At 41.9% G+C, this 16,732-nt stretch overlaps 1 protein-coding gene across 2 annotated transcripts in view; it reads right to left on the bottom strand.

Annotated features, from left to right (window-relative positions):
• Positions 1–2,621: 2,621 nt before the first annotated feature.
• The window catches only part of LOC109989618 (zinc finger protein 408), a 31,070-nt gene continuing 16,959 nt past the window's right edge, over positions 2,622–16,732 (bottom strand). For both annotated transcript variants that reach the window (XM_065953233.1, XM_029278790.2), the window contains 4 exons: positions 5,527–5,736; positions 4,765–4,888; positions 4,438–4,674; positions 2,622–3,739 (listed from right to left, as the gene is read on the bottom strand). In XM_065953233.1, the coding sequence (XP_065809305.1) occupies positions 3,099–3,739; positions 4,438–4,674; positions 4,765–4,888; positions 5,527–5,736 (1,212 nt within the window). In that variant the 3' untranslated portion in view covers positions 2,622–3,098. The remainder of the gene's footprint in view (positions 3,740–4,437; positions 4,675–4,764; positions 4,889–5,526; positions 5,737–16,732) is intronic.

Below are 16,732 nucleotides of genomic sequence, written 5' to 3'. Positions count from 1 at the left end.
CAAGCCTACCCCTACAGCTAAGTATTAGCTGCTCTAAATCCCCTGATTTAATAATAAATCTAACACCGAGGTTTCTAAAACATGCTTACCTCTGCAGCCCTGCCAGTGTTCAAACTGCAGTTAATTCTATGTTCCTCATCAAATTTTCACAAACATAACATCGATATTCTAAATCCCAAAGATAAACTCTGTCACAGCAGAAAGTCCTCTAATTAGCAATACCATGTAAAACATAGACAACATAGCAATAACATTAATTATACATTTTAAATTTTATGAAGTCCAGAAATACAACACTGATTTACTTCAACTACAGTACTTATAAATGTCCAGTCCAATAATACTTAATTGTCCAACTCATACAGAAATAGTCCCCAACAGGTCTGGAAGAAATACTTCTTCCAGGCAAGCAAAAAGGTTGAATTGCTTACCTGGGTCTGAAGTGACTGTTACTGTTATGTAGTCACTGTTAGGTGGGGGTTATTTCTGTAGTAGATGGACAATGATGAAATCGTGAAACAGACTGTGGATCATTTTAGGATTTATTCAGCCATGGTCAGACAACACAGAAACACAACACACATGGCTGACAAAGTGCAGACCATCGCTGACCAAGATCTCACAATTGCTTGCAATCATCCTCCTGCCCCTGAGGTTTGCATCAGCAGCCTGGGGGGGCAGGTGGGAGTGTGCCGGTGGAGGAGCTCAGATAGGTAGGGGGGAGCCAGGTTATAGAGCTGAATTATGGAGAGATTTATCACCTTCAATATGAGTCTCGCTGAGGGTAATGGGGGGCCTTAGTAATCCCCCTCGGTGCCATCTTTAGAGGTAGTAACAGAGGCGTTACAGAGGAGATCAGCTGAGCCAGCGGGAGAGAGCAGCGCTGTGTGGGTGCATGTCTGACTGTGTGTGTATGAGGAGCAACCACTGTGACATGCTTCCACATGCAAACGCAATGTGAACTCGTTTGGATAATTGAAGTATGATACATTAAAATATTTGTTTGTAGGGGCACTGGTGACGCAGTCTCCACGCCACCACAAGCCACCATCTTGGCGTCTCTGCTTTTCCACTTCAAAAGGTGTTTTCCATAACACCTTCAAACCTGAAGACAGGCCAACCAATGAAGGCTGCAACTTTCAACAACCATCAAACCGACACTTTCAAGACTCTTGCCGAGCTAGGTTTCCACCCAAACAGTGGGTTAACCGTGAAACCTGTGACAATAGGGCACAGGAGTGGCATCAGAACTACCACTCCCGCCCAAGATACCACCGGTTTACTCGTGACGCGACATGATTTCCCAAACAACCGAATCTGGGAAAATGAGAAGTCACCCCCTCTGATGAAACTTGAAAAGGTTAGCAATGGCACAGAAACTCCTCCCCTTTCAAAGAAAGAGCTAGAAGTTATCAGGCGCCTCCTCAATGGATGCCCTAGGGACAGTAACAAAGCTGATCTTCTTGCAGTTGCCTTAGTAGACCCCAAGACTCCTCCTATAGACCAGCAAAATGAAGTAGAGGACGAAGACCTTTGTCGGAACGTTACTGTCTACTCATTCCAATCAGACGCGTCTAACGAACCTGAGAACCAACAACTCGAGATAGACCATGACAATGCAGTCCTAGGAGTCAGCGCTAATTCAACAGAAATATCTCTCAATAATGGCCTTACAGTCACACAAGGTGAACCGCTTTTCCAACGGTTCTTGTGTCACCTAATCGAAAAAGGAGTGGCCCGGAAGTTCTACTTGTCAACCACCCTCGAAAATCAGCTTGAGCACGAAGCTCTCCTTGACACGGCAGCCGACGTCACCTTGATGTCATTGAAACTTTTCAATAAACTACGTAAACTAGCTCATCAATCCAATAGGGATTTAAAGCTCCAACCATGTACACTGGAGATCCAACCGTACTCCAAATCTAGCAAAATGATCAGAAAGTTGGCACTGGAACAACTAACCATTGCACCAATGACCTTCCTGCACCCGGTTTATGTGTCTTTACTCAAATCCAAATAGCGTTATTAAAATCATAGAAAGTATAATCTTGGATATTTACTTCATTAATCTGCATTACTGTTCACAATTCCTGTAATAAATTCATATGTAATCATTTACAACTTTGTATTTATTTAATGATTAAAATGCTTTTATGGATTCACTATTCTGATATTAGTTGTAGTAATTAATGAACGAATCAATCTAATGTTTATTTCTTTCAGTTTATCAAGCTTGTGGTGCTCCCCCTTTAATTTAACTGGAGGTAAAATTAGGGTATTAATATTGTAGGAGCCAATTTAGTGTGTGTGTATTTATGTATTGTATTTCAATGGCTTTTGTATATATGTTTATTTATGTACTCAATTTGGACACTAGGTGGTGATAATTGATAATGTAAGTGTTTATATGTCACAGGTGAACAGGAAACGGGGGCATAGGTGGTGGGAACATACGGTTCTTACCTTAACACAACGCAACACAGGATAACGCAAGTAGGCTATTTAACATAACAAAAGAACGACAACCAACAGTATAATCTCAGATATAACAACTCATCATATCATCATCACGGTTTGTCTCTGCTTCATATGTGACAATAAACTGGAACATCAGAAAGTACTTTAATTTTGGACATTTGTTTATTTTTTACGCATAAAGAACTTTCCATACACCTATGCAAGTGACTAAAGGCAAGAGAAGAAATTTGGACATTAGATAGTCACTACAAAAATCTTAATAAATTAATTACGCTACAGAATTCACAAAATTACTCTAACTGATGTCACTTGTCTTAATAATGTTGTAGATGACCTTAGTTACTTAGCTGCAGATATTCACAGTTCTCCCTGTCGCTGACAGACATCACATTCACTTGACTTCTCTTCTCTGCGCTCCAGTTTCCCTTAACCTTTGTAAGCAGGCTTTGGTGTAAGCTGGAAAACAGTCTCCATTGAGAGTTCAAACAGGAGGAATCAACCGTAGGACATCCCAGCTCTCAGCAGTTATCTGACAATGATTGTAATGAAGAACAGTAACAGAGTATTTTTCCTGTATCACGTCACTCTGTAAATAATGCTCTGATTTCACTCTGTGTCAGTTACCCCGTGTTTATCTCCACTGTCTGAGCCACAGAGCAGACTCCACTCCTTTCCTCCTGAAGGATCAGCAGCTCTCCAACCGTCTGCTGCCCCTGGACCACAATGCACTGCTCCGCCTCATCAGATATAACCACCTCCACCAGCTCTGACCCTGCCCCACCTGGCAGCGAGTTATCGGTTGTGAGCATCAGAGGGGCAGAACTCTGCGAGGACAGATCTTCTGAGAGGATGTAGACAACATCACTCAAAGCCTCCTTCTCTCCTTCTCTGTCTGCTGCATCTTCTTTTCCCTGAATCCTCCTCCTCTTCCCTTGCCCTGCCCTGTTCTCCCCTGGGAGCGAGTACTTCCTGGGTCGTCCTCTGATTGGCTTCTGGTGACCAGAGCGTAAATACACTCTCTTGTTGCTGTCAGTGTCCTCTCTGTTTCCTTTCTGTGACCCCTCCCCCTTCCCCTCCTCCTGAGGTCCTCCCTGTGACTCCGCCCTCTCTTTATTGGCCCCTCCATCTACGGGGTGCTGTGCCTGGTGTCTGAGCAGACTCTGTCTCACGGTGTACGAGGCTCCACAGTGACAACTGAATGGTTTCTTTGCAGCGTGGGAAGTTTTGATGTGTCGCCTCAGTTTGGTGGCCAACGTGTAGCCTGGAAACAGACAGAATCCCGAAAAGTAAGTAATCAAATAAGAATACATGAGAATGTGCGTGTCTGAGGCATCTTCATTACAATAGATGAAGTGTTGAGATGTAAAGACTGGAGGTGGGTTTCACCACCACAGCACATTTGACAGGGGTTTCCAGGGCAGCTTAGGGCTGTTCCTGACACAAATGGAGAAAACCGTGATCCTAAATCCCTGAGAAGACGGTCTGGCATGGATTGTGGTTGTTTTTAAGAATTAAGTTTTGTACTTTTTATAACTATTTGATAGGACAGTGGATAGAGGAGGAAACCTGAGAGAGAGAGAGAGGGTGAGGAATTACATGTGTGAAAGGAACCATAAGTCGGATTGGAACCCAGGTGGCCCACATGGAGGTCTAAACCTCTGTACATGGGGCGCTACCTGACTCTACACCATTGGGGCCCCCCCTTGCATGGATTGTTATGCAGGATCCATTTTAATTAGTCATGACCAGCAGGTGAATCTGTGTCCGTCCTGAAGGTTAGACTCTGTATTCAGGGACTTCAGAGCGCTGTTTGATTTTATATTTTAATATATTTCAATTTGAATGTCTTATTTTTGCTCTGTCTTGTTTAGGTCTGCAGCTCAGAGGGAACTTCCTTCCAGAATAATTATCTGATCAGACAATGTGAGATTTATTTTATCCTGATATAAGTGTTCTGACCTTTCCCACAGACAGGGCAGCGGTGTGGTCTCTCTCCTGTGTGCAGTCTCTCGTGGGACTTCAGGCTGTGGGGGTCTCTCAGAGATTTTCCACAGAAGCTGCAGAGGAACCCTCCTCCCCCTGAGTGACAGAACATGTGACGACGGAGCTCGGTCTTCTGAGAGAAACTCTTATCGCAGTCGGAGCAGTGATACGGCTTCTCTCCACTGTGGATCCTCAGGTGAGACTCCAGATTACCTGAGACACAGTCAGAGTCAGTCAGCTGGTCGCTGCACGTCACAACAGTTTGCAAACCTAAGTTCACCTGTCTGCTAATAAGCTTGTTACCTTTCTGACTGAAGCTCCTCCCACAGTGCTGACAGTTGTGAGGTTTCTCCCCCGTGTGCAGCTTCATGTGGTTCCTTAGAGAGCCGCCGTTAGCCAGCAGCTTGGGACAGAGCGGACACTGAACCTGAGAGAGGAACATGCAACCCAATCATTTTAAAAACCTTCTGTTCAAACTGTTAACTAAACGCATTTTTGGAACATGTCGTGAGCCTGTTATGGACTCAAATGATTCATCATGAAAATACATTGCAGTAAACAGCTCTGCTCTTCATCATCAGGAGAGTTTGGAAGATAAGTGGACTGGTTTCTCAACTTCTCAACTTGCAATCCAACACAATATGGCTTCATACTGGAAGAAACCAATGCACTTTAAAATCAGTAAAATTCATCGATATCTTTAGTAAGTAGCCGTGTTATAACCGGGATCGAGTAAAACCAGTGGGTTGTTTTAGAAGCAATACAGCACCTCAGGGTGAGTTCAAGCTCCATATCTTTAATAAAGACTCCCTGGCTGGTTATTGTCACTAAAATCAAACTTTTAGAACGTTGATTCATAATTACTTTAAATCTTGTGATGTTAATGTCTTTCTTCAGCATGCACACGTCTTCTCTCCTTTTGTGTACACATTGATGCATATAATGTATGTATATCAGTGTTTAACCTCCACACGTAGCTCTTTGGAATAATGTGACTCCATCAGGTGGACCGGCATACGTCTGAACGTCCACACAGAACCTTTAACAGTGTATACCTCCTCCTACCTTTGGAGTCTGAGTGTAGGTCACTCTGCTGCAGTGCAGGAGGCGGTGAATGCGTAGGGACGGCCGGCGTGCGAAGGCTTTCCCGCAGAGATGGCAGACATACGGCTTCTCCCCTGAGTGTAGCACCAGGTGCTCCTTCAGGTCCCGCTTCAGGCTGTACGTCTTCTCACAGTGAGGGCAGGAGAAGGGACGTTCCCCTCGGTGATTCATCTGCAACAACACCATCATTGGAGTTAAACTGTGTTATTAGCACAGCTTTGTCTCTGCTCTGTGTGTTTGGGGTTAATGACTCAGATCTCAAGCCTGTCCTCGTCCTCTCACACACCCATTTTCTTTTTTTTTAAGACTTTTTATTTATTTATTTATTTACATGTACAAAGAACATGAGATCAAAATGGGTGTTACAGGTAAAATCAAAGTATTATTTTACACATATATAATGGTATAATGTCATACTATTCAAGGTGCATACACAATCAATTTTTCCCAGCGTTCAATGCATTTCTCCAACTGAAGTCTTAAAACAAAAGTAAGTCTCTCCATACAGTAAATTTCTTGAATGATCCCGCGCCACTGGTCCAGTGTTGGAGGGTCTGGTTGCAACCATTTCTTATTTAGAGCTTTCCTACTACTTGCCAAGAGTATCTTCAATAAGTATTCATCCTTCTGTAGGACTGTTTCCGTTATTTTCCCGAGATATTAAGTAACAAAAGAGAAATCTAAATCCACCCCAATTATTTTATTGATCTCGGTAGCCCCCTCTCTCCAGAATGACTGGATTTTCGGACAGGCCCAAAAAACATGAAAGTCATTAGCCACAGAGGTTCCACATTGTCTCCAACAGAAGCCTCGGCTCTGTGTGCCTATTTGCAATGCTGTTATTTTAGGAGTTATAAAAAATCTCACTACATTCTTCCAGCCAAACTCTCTCAGTGATCTTGAGTTTGCAGTGGTCGCTTGTGTCTCACATATTTCCATCCAGATCTCTTCTGATATTTGTATTTCTGACTCCTTTTCCCATTTTTGTTTAATAGATAACGTAGAATGATTTTTAGAGGCTTGTATACTTCCGTATATTCTTGAGATCAACTTTTTATAGTCTTTTTTTTGGTATGCATCATGAAATATAGAAATCAAATTGTATTCCTTCTCCTCTTTGAGCTGTAATTTTTTATTGTAATAGTCTCTAACTTGCAGGTATCTATGGAAGTCCTGCTTTTCCAGTCCAAATGTGTCTGAAATTAACTTATAACTCTGAAATTTTCTGTTTGAGGTGAGGGAACAAAAGGATGTGATACCTCTCCTAACCCACTGTTTAAAGCCCCTGTCCAATTTAGCAGGTTAAAATTCTGGATCATATGCAACCCAATTCAAGACCCCAGCCTGTTTCTCCATTTGTAACTTCCTCAAAACCTTAAACCAGTGGTCACCAACCTTTTTTTTTTTTTTTTTTTTGCAATTCTCTTTTTATTGAGACAGACTTGAAACATACATACATGACATTTTAGCATCTCTACATGTTATCAAACCTGTTCTCCCTTTTTTTTTACACGAAAGAGAAGGAAAAAAAAGAAAAGTAAAACAAAATGGCACTCTTAACCCTGAGTGTTTACCTGATTACTGAGTCACTTACAGAATGCTCTACTTAGAACAACATGGTGAGCAACCTCACAAGTGAGTGTACAGTCTTCTTTTCATTTTCCCTCTATGAAATCACATATGAACATCCTCACCTCAACCTCAGTAACGGAAAAAAAATGCAATGTGCCTCCTGTATGAAGAAAATAAAAAACAGAACTCGAAAACAAAATGCCAAAAGTGTAGCGGGCATTCAGGGGTAAAATCTTCAAACTTCCAATTATATGAAATCTTTCCTAATTGCCGATATGTACTCAATCCAGTGTTTCCACAGTCTTTTAAATTTGTCTGTTTCCAATCTGGAGGAGAAAGTCAACCTCTCCATAGTGTATATGTTATATATTACATTGAGCCAGTCCTCAACATTAGGTACCTCTGTCTTTAGCCACCTTCTGGTGACAGCTTTTTTGCTTGCAATCAACATTATTCTAAACATGTATTTGTCACTGTGACTTGTAAGTCCCATGATCTTTTTTCCCAAGTAAATCACTTCAAATGAGAGTGGAAGTTTTAACCTCAATACCTTCTCCATACATGTCCTAAGCTCCTGCCAGTAGACTCCAATATGAGGGCAACCCCAAAAAACATGGAAGTGGTCTGCCTTGTCTGCTCAACATAACCTCCAGCACTTTGTATCTTGGTATTTCTTCTGTGCTGGTGTCATAAAAAATCGTGTTATGTTCTTCCATCCATATTCTCTCCAAGATAAGGAGCATGTTGTCTTCCATTGTTGCTCATTAATCTCTTCCCACTCTTCTCCTGATATTATATGTGCCTCCTTCTCCCACTTCTCTTTCATATATGAAGTGTCATTCCCTTTTAAGTCCTCTACATTTAAATACAATTTTGAAATTAATTTTTTACCCAACTGTCCTTCCAGCGCTGAAGTAAACATTTTAACAATTCCCACCTCAAGCCGTTCTAGATTGACCTTTGTTAGCGTTTGTGATAGATAATGTCTCATCTGTAGGTATCTGTAAAAATCCTCATTAACTAAGCCATAATGATCTTTTAATTCTTGAAAGCTTTTAAACTCCTTTTTATTAATTAGCTCACAGTACGTTCATGGTCCCCTTTCCCACATTTTAAACTTGTTATCTGTCCTGTTTGGCATGAATTCTGAATCAAATGCAATCCATCTTATTGCTCTGTGTTCTATCAAGCTATTCTTTGAAATGATTCCAAACCAGATTTTGAGAGATACACCTAGCCATGGATTCATCTCCTCGTTAAGATGTTTCATCAGGTTCTTGTCTCCTAATATAGCCTGTATAGGCATGCCATGAGTTGTACTACTTTCAATTTCCTTCCATTTTGCTGAGTATGAAGGATTACATAAATGTAGTAATGTTTTCATTGGTGCCGCTTCATAATAACTTTTCAAACAGGGGAGAGCTAAACCTCCCTTAGATTTGGGTAGTTGTAGAGTTCTAAATCTAACCCTTGGTCTTCGACCTTGCCAGATGTATCTTGAGATTATTTTATCCCATTCTATGAAGTCCTTATCTGTTACCTCTACTGGAAGCGTCTGGAACAGGTAGAGCAGTCTTGGGAGTATATTTATTTTAATTACCTCCACTCTTGAGGCAATACTCATAAAAGGAATGAGACTCCATCTTCCTATATCAGATTTTATTTTGGAGATCAGTGGATCATAATTGATAGCTATGAGTTTGCTTAGTTCTTGTGGCAGACTTACTCCTAGATATTTCATAGAGTTTAATTCCCAATTAATTCCATATTTTTCAATTAGGTTTCTGTAACCAGAAAATTTACCGTAGTCTATCAGAGCTGACATTAGTGCTGGGAAAGATGAATAAGGTCTTGACAAATATACCAGGACATCATCTGCGAATAGCCCCAATTTCTGTTCTCCCCCCTCCATTTTCACCCCTTTTATGTTTTCATTTTGCTTTATCCATTGGCTTAACAGTTCTAAGAAAATGGCAAAAAGGAGAGGACTCACTGAACATCCCTGTCGACATCCTTGTTCGAGAGTGATTGAATTTGAGAGACTTCCATTAACCTTGATTCTAGCAGTTGGCTTATTATAAAGAGTCTGTATGGTCCTAATAAAGGATGCATGAAAATTAAATTGCTCCAAAACGCTATACAAGAAATCCCATTTTACTGAGTCGAATGCCTTTTCTGCATCCAGTCCCACCACCAATGCTTCTACCTGTTCTTTTGCTAAATGTTGCAGCACGTGCAGGGTGCGTCTGATGTTGTCCTGTGTCTGTCTCTGTTTTATAAAACCTGTCTGGTCCAAATGAATAATTTCTGGTAAAACATTTTCTAACCGTCTAGCCATAATAGCAGTAAATAATCTGTAATCTTGATTAAGGACACTTATGGGTCTATAATTCGAACAATCCAATTCATCCTTTGCTTCTTTATGGATTACTGAGATGGTGGCCTCCCTCTACGAGATCGGAATTTCTCCCTTCTTCAGCACCCAGTTAAAGGTGTTTTGTAGCAGGGGTATCAGTATTTGTCTAAGTGATTTATACCATTCTGATGTGTACCCATCGGGGCCAGGGGACTTGTTAGTCTTTAGTTTGGAAATTGCTGTGTTTATTTCTTCAGCTGTGATTTCTGCTGTAAGGGCCTGGTTTTGTTCCTCTGTTACTCTTGGTAAATTAAGAGATTTAAGAAATAAATCTACCTGCTCTCTGTTATTAATCTGTGGTTGGGCATAAAGTGTTTCATAATATGAACGAAAACATTTATGGAGTCCCTTATTTTGTAAACACAATTTTTTGCCTGTTCCTTTTTCAATTTATAGGCCAGGAGTTTTGTAGCTTTACTTCCAGCTTCGTAATACCTTTGTTTCATAAACATTAACTTTTTTTTTAATTTCCTGCGCCTGTAGTTCATTTATTAGTTTTTTCTTCTCCTTGATTTTGTTATTTATATTCTCATCTCATTTTTTTTTTGTTCTCTTTCTAATGTTGTTAAATCTGCTTGTAGGGTAACAAGTTCCTTCTGCTTCATCTTTTTCAAGTATGTTGATTTGGCAATTATTTTCCCTCTTTCCCTCTCCCGCTTTGCAAGCATCCCACAAAACCGGAGGGGACACCTCTCCATTATCATTTTCCTCCATGTATGTCTTTATCTCTTTAATGATTTCTTCCCTCATATTGCCTTTAAGTACATTTGAGTTCAGTCTCCAGAGTGTTACCTTCCTCTCATTTGCCAGACTAATAGTTAAGTAAACCGGACTATGAGCCGAGAGGTCCATAATTCCTATATCACACTTATGTACCCTGTATCTGTCTTTATTGTACATCAGAAAGTGATCTATCCTTGAATATACTGAGTGTGCCGAAGAGAAGAAAGTGTAATCCTTGCTTGTTGGATTCAAGTCTCTCCAAACATCAATTATACCTAGATCAGACATCAGCCCGGTAAACTTTTTACTCATTGCAGTTTTCTGTAGTCCTCCTGCAGAGGTGTCTAAATGCGGGGTCAGTCTCATATTCAAATCCCCTCCACTTATTAAAACGCCATCCCCCTCAGATGCCATCATATCAATTGGCTGCCTGTAACTAAGTGTAACTAACTCTCCTTCCAGTCTTCCCTTAACCACTATGTATCTCCCCTCTTTGTCACTAATTTTAGATAATTTCTCAAAAGTTTTCTTTCCTGATGTTAATATAACCACTCCTCTTCTACGTCCTGCTTTATAGTAGGAGTAAAATACTTGACTAAAACTATTTCTCACAAGTTTTTCATGTTCCCTGTCTGTCAGATGAGTCTCCTGCAAAAATACCACATCCACTCTGGCCTTTTTCATCTTGTTTAGTATTTTGCTTCTTTTGATAGGATTGAGTGCTCCATTTACATTGTATGAGGCTACCTTAATCAGCTCTTTTGGTGTCGCCATTTTTTATCCTCTAAAGAGTCTTTCGGTCTCGTAACTCTCCCCAGATAGTACCCTTTATGCTACCGAAACAACAATGAACAGTGAACAACATTACAGAACAAAATAAAGTAAACATAAACAACAGAACTTCCTTAAGTGAGGTCTGTTTCACGACCTTACTAAGCCTTGATGGTTTGTTGGCTCTGAGGGAAAACCTCTAACCCCTAGGGGCCAGGGGCCCTCGCTGCTACTAGTAGCTTTGTCCATGTGTACATAGCAGGCGCATAGAAAACAAAAGTAACCCCGACTATTTTATTAATAATATATTAAAATTGCTTCGAGGAATTGAGCCTCAGCCCTTAATAATGAAACAAATGACTTTAAACCAGACTTACCCAGAGCCCTTCGATTAAATTCTTATTAAGTTTAAATTGAGCAGTTAGCCGTAGAGGCAAGCACAAGAAAATTCACCTTAAAGTTCTGTGACCCATCACAATCACACCTTGTCCTCGCTCCTCCTGAAGGCTTGCAGTTTCCTTTTGTATTCTGGTCTGGCATCCTTAGTGCACTGACCCTTCTGTGCTCCGCTCGTTTGCCAAGACAGTCTCTTTATCTTCTCGAACCACGTCTCCGCGGGTTTGAAGGCCGTCACTTGAAAGCCTCTCTCTGCCATATCCTTAGTCGCCTCCTCTGCTGTGTTGTAGGTACACGTCCCGCCATCGTAAAACACCCGCAGCTTTGCCGGGAACACCCTCTGGAAGCGGACATTACTCTCCTTCAGGACCTTATTTGCCTCTGTATATTCCCTCCATTTTCTTATGACGTCCGGTGCATAGTCATGATCCAGAAACACTCTCCTCCCCTCGTACACGAATCCTCTTTTCTGCCATGCTATCTTAATAAGTTCTTCTTTATTTTTGAAACTTTGCAGCTTTACCACGATCGATCTCGGCGGAGCTTCTCTCGGTGGCACCGACACCGTAGCTCAATGTTGAGTTCAAATGTCGTGGGAAGTTCCAGTTTCTCCCTAAGGAGAGCCTCAACAAAGCTTATCATTGACTGTTTTTCCTCCGCTCCTTCTTTGACTCCATGAATCCTGATATTTTCCCTTCTCATCCGTCCCTCTTGGTCGGTCAATTTAGTGTCAAACTGCTTCTGTAGTTCCAATAGCTGCAGTGTGGCTTCCTCTATGTTCTGAATCCGCTCCTCCGACTCCATGATCCGCGTTTCGGCTTCATCTATTCTGTTGTTTGCTAATTTGATATCCTCCTTAATTTCTTTAAGGCTTTCTGAATTTTCGCGGCGAAAGTCCCTTAACTCTTTCAAAATCACCTCCAAATTGGCCATGCTCCGGACAGTCTGTTGAACCTCTTCCTCACTTTGTCTGTTCGGGCCGGTCTCTCCCGCCAGCTCAAACGGCTCTGACTCAGCTGGCTCCACTGGTTTAGCTAGCTCTGGCGTTAGCTTAGCTCGTGCAGTATCTTCTTCGATGTTAAACTTCACGTTTCTAGCCAGACTTCTTTGTCTTTCCCTAGGCATGCTCATCGCCTCTTTCTTGGACTAATAAGACATACTGAACTTTGAAACTATGATTTATACAGGGCTTTTATATCACATTGTCGGGGAGCTCCCCCTCTATGCTGCCACCATGTTGAAGGTGCACCGGAAGTGGTGGTCACCAACCTTTTTAAGCCCAAGATCCCAGACCTCAGCTTTGGTGAAAGGCAAGATATACCTATTGAGGAAAAAAAGACAGCCCAGATTGTACTTCCAACTTGAGGCCTTTTATTTAAACTAATTGTATTTGAATTACATGAAATGCGTTGGTCCAACTTTCAAACTGTTGCTACCAAGAAAACAGTAACACAAAATAAATGCATATGGCTCATTTTCCACTTGTATGAGGAAATTATTGTTTTCATAAAAGACAACAAAGAAAAAAAATCTCCACACTTGCAGTGAGCAGATCATATTTAAGTGCCATTGTAAACCATTTTGCTTTCTAATTACATGACATGCTTTATTTGAGAATTTTAGCACCTAAGGAAACACTAACAAAAAATAAAGGCTTGAGGCTTATTTTCCATTTGTATGAGGAAATTATTTTGTTCATTGAAAAAATCAACACACTTGCAGTGAACAGATCATATAAGTGCCATTGTTGTAAACGTTTTGCTTATCAATTGAAGCTTCATGCAAGTTAATACATTTAGCCTACCATGTGCATTTTAGAAAGTAGAACTCTAACATGTGCTAACAAAATGCTTAGTCAGTGCAATTAAGATAGTGCGGTTATGTGTCCCCTCCCATCCTCTGCATCACTTTTCACATCATCAGAAGGCAAAACTGTTGCAGTAATGCCACTCACTCAACTCAGTGGGATGGCTGTGACTGAATACTGTCTGTGATTGCCTTGTAGTTTGGCTCATAGCTACAGACAGCCAGTCTGAGACAGTCAGTGAGGTGTCTGTCAGTTAGGCAGCTCGTGTACTTTGTTTTGATTATTTTCATTTGTGAAAACGCCATTTCACAGAGGTAAGTGGATCTAAAGTAGGTACTCACTCAACGCACATGCGGTGAGAAGAGGAAACTTCTCGATGCTGACAAGTTCCCAAAAGTCAGTGTCCCCTGATCTGGCTTTCAGCTCTATGTCATTATGCAAATCAACTATCTCCATGTCAACTCCACTTTGCAAAGAAAATACTTGCTGGAATTTGGCTGATAACTGTTCTATATCAATGGGCAGGAATGGGTTTGAGACGAATGCAGCAATATCTTCCATGACGTCTAACTCACCAAAACGCCTATTGAACTCTGTTGCCACTTTGTCCAGGTGAGCACAGTACTGCTCAGGGTAAAAAGCATCCTTGTCTTCGATGGCCTGTGACATTTTTTTCAGGTTGGAAAAGTGTGTCAGCGTCCCGTTCTTTAGATGTGTGGTCCAAACACCAAGCTTGGCCTTGAACGCATTCACTGCGCTTATCATGTGGGGCAAGTGTTGGTCTTTACCCTGGAGCTCGTTGTTTAATGCGTTCAGTTTTGCCGTTAGGTCTGTCAGAAACCCCAGGTCCAGTAGCCACGCATCATCGAACAGTTGCTCGTGCTCCTCGTTCCTTGTCGACAGAAAAGTCTTAATCTCTGGCAGCAAATCAACAAAACGCTGCAGCACTTTGCTGCGACTCAACCACCAGACATCAGCGTGGAGAATTAGGTCTCCATATGCAGCATCGAGCTCATCCAATAACGCCTTGAATAAGCGGTGCTGAAGCGCTTTTGCTCAAATCGAATTTATCAGTTTGACCACCAGTGCCACTACCTGAGAAAAGTCCAGGACCTTCCCAGCTAAGGCCTGCTGATGAATAACACAGTGGTAATTCACAAAGTCAGGAAAATCGGGGTCATTATTACACAGTGCTACGAAACCAGCGCGCACACCGCGCATTGCCGGGGCCCCGTCAGTAGTAATAGCAACCAGTTTATGAATGGGGATGTCGTTTTCACTGACATATTTTTTAAACTCATTGTAAATATCCTCACCCCTCGTTCTCTCTTTTAAATGCAAAAGAGTGAGAAAGTCCTCCTTTGTTGTAGAATCCTGGAATGCCATTCTGACAAATACAACAAGCTGAGCCGTGTCCATTACATCCTGGGATTCATTGAACTGTAGAGAAAAATATTCACAGAGAGACAAGTCTTTTAACACTTGTCGATCCACGTCCTCTGACAGTGACTCGACCCTCCTTGTCACTGTTGCAGGGCCAAGTGGTAAACCACGGAGTGCGTTTTTGATGTCAGCTTTGTTTTTGAATATATATATATATATATACTCCTTTCAAACTGTGTACACCTGTGTAACATTACCCATGATATCCCAAACATGAACAATGAACAACAAAACAGAAAAACACAAACCAAAGACTTCCAAGTCCGAAGTTCAAATACAACCTCAAGTTGAGAGGAGATCCTCGTGTTTGTCAAAAACTCAAAAGCCCAAGCGTTATCATCTTAAGTAGGCCTATATAATTCCAATTTAGGTAGAAACAGAAACACTATAGTATTTAACTCTTAAGTATAAGGTTCAACTTAAAAAAATCTGGGTATTTATAGTAGTAACTCTCCTGGTAGACTGACTAGAGCGCAGTAATAAGTCATCCACTTTACATGTGAGTTAATAACACTTTTCTTTTGAAGCCCAGTGTTAAAGATGAGGGTCCAAGCTGGGGGGTTAGTCCCAGATGACACGATGATATCTCAATTAACAGTCACTGGGTTTACCTTCTATAGAGGTACATGGCTCCAGTCGATAGCCACTCACCCCGCGATAGTGTGGAGATGTTTACCCTCGGGCGCTTCACTCGCCAGTAACAGATGCTCCCAGTGGAGCACGCTGAAAGCTCCGTAGTCTCTCTCTTATCCGCCTGTGGTCCACTACCTGTCTGCGGCGATTTGCACCTGCCTTCTCCCACGTTGCCAATCTCCGCTGCTTCAACGCTGCAGAGTCTGGCTCCTTAACGTTTTCCATAGGGAATCCTCTCTTCTTCAGGTCTTTAGCCGCCTCTGCTGCACTCTCGTAGACCTGGGTGCCGCTGTCAAAAACACACCTTCAGCTTAGCTGGATGTGGCGTTTGGAAGCGGATTCCTTTGGCTTTGAGCTCACTCAGTATCCCCACATATGCCTTTCTTTTCTTCAAAATCTCGGGAGGGTTATCTTGACCAAAATAAATCCTTTTCCCCTCGTAGCAAACATCTTTCTTTCTCCACGTAGTATGCAATACCTGTTCTTTCACTCTGAACTCGAGGAAGCAAATCATCAGTGATCTAGGCGGTGCGTCTTGGGGAGGCTTTGGGGCAAGTGCCCGGTGGCAGCGCTGTATTCCGAGGTCCATGTCCGCGAACGGCAGTCCGACTGCTGATTTTATTAGCTTCATTACGAACTCTGATAGATTGGACCCCTCTGATCCCTCCGGTACTCCGTATATACGGTGATTGTTCTGGCGTGAGCGTGCTTCTAGCTCGGTTAGCTTAGCCTGCAGGACCTCTTGGTTCTCTAGAGCCTGGGTGAGAGCTTCCTTCGCTACGTGTCCCATTCTTCAATGTCAGCTATACGCTGTTTGACATCCGTCACTCTTGCTATGGTAGCCTGTAGCTCACCTGTAGTTTCCGGTTGATTTCTCCTCTAAACTCATTCAACTCCTTCATGTCGTTACGAAAGGAAAGTCGGAATTCACTCATTTCACTTTTAAGATCCGACCTGAGAGCACGAATCTTGTTATAGATTGCCTGCATGACGGGGCTAGCTACTTCTTTGTCAGCATCGCCATTGTTCTCATAGTTTTCCTCCTCGCTGTATGTTTCTTCGACTGTCTCCCCTTGACCACGTCTTGAGCCTTGTTTACATTTAGTCTTTTTTTGTTTATCCCCTTCCATGCTTAGTTTCAGTACAGTTTTTTATATCTTAATGTTCTTCAAAGGGGATAAATATCCGACCGGTTGGGAGCAGGGTTTTTAGGCTGCCATTCGTTTCAGCGCCACCGGAAGTCCCCCTCACACACGTTTTTAAAAAATAACTATTTTTTATTCTTACAGATGACTGATTCAGATAAAAAACTCAACAGGAAACAACAGCTAACTTCGTGTCAGCCGTCAGAAACAAAGAGGACAGAACGGAGAGACGTCGTTTACAAGGAGGACACAGAGAGGAGC

This window comes from Labrus bergylta, chromosome 3 (assembly GCF_963930695.1).
Source record: "Labrus bergylta chromosome 3, fLabBer1.1, whole genome shotgun sequence".
Classification (NCBI taxonomy): Eukaryota; Metazoa; Chordata; class Actinopteri; order Labriformes; family Labridae; genus Labrus; species Labrus bergylta.
The sequence above is the reverse complement of the archived record's forward strand: the minus strand, read 5'-3'. Positions and strand labels throughout refer to the sequence as shown.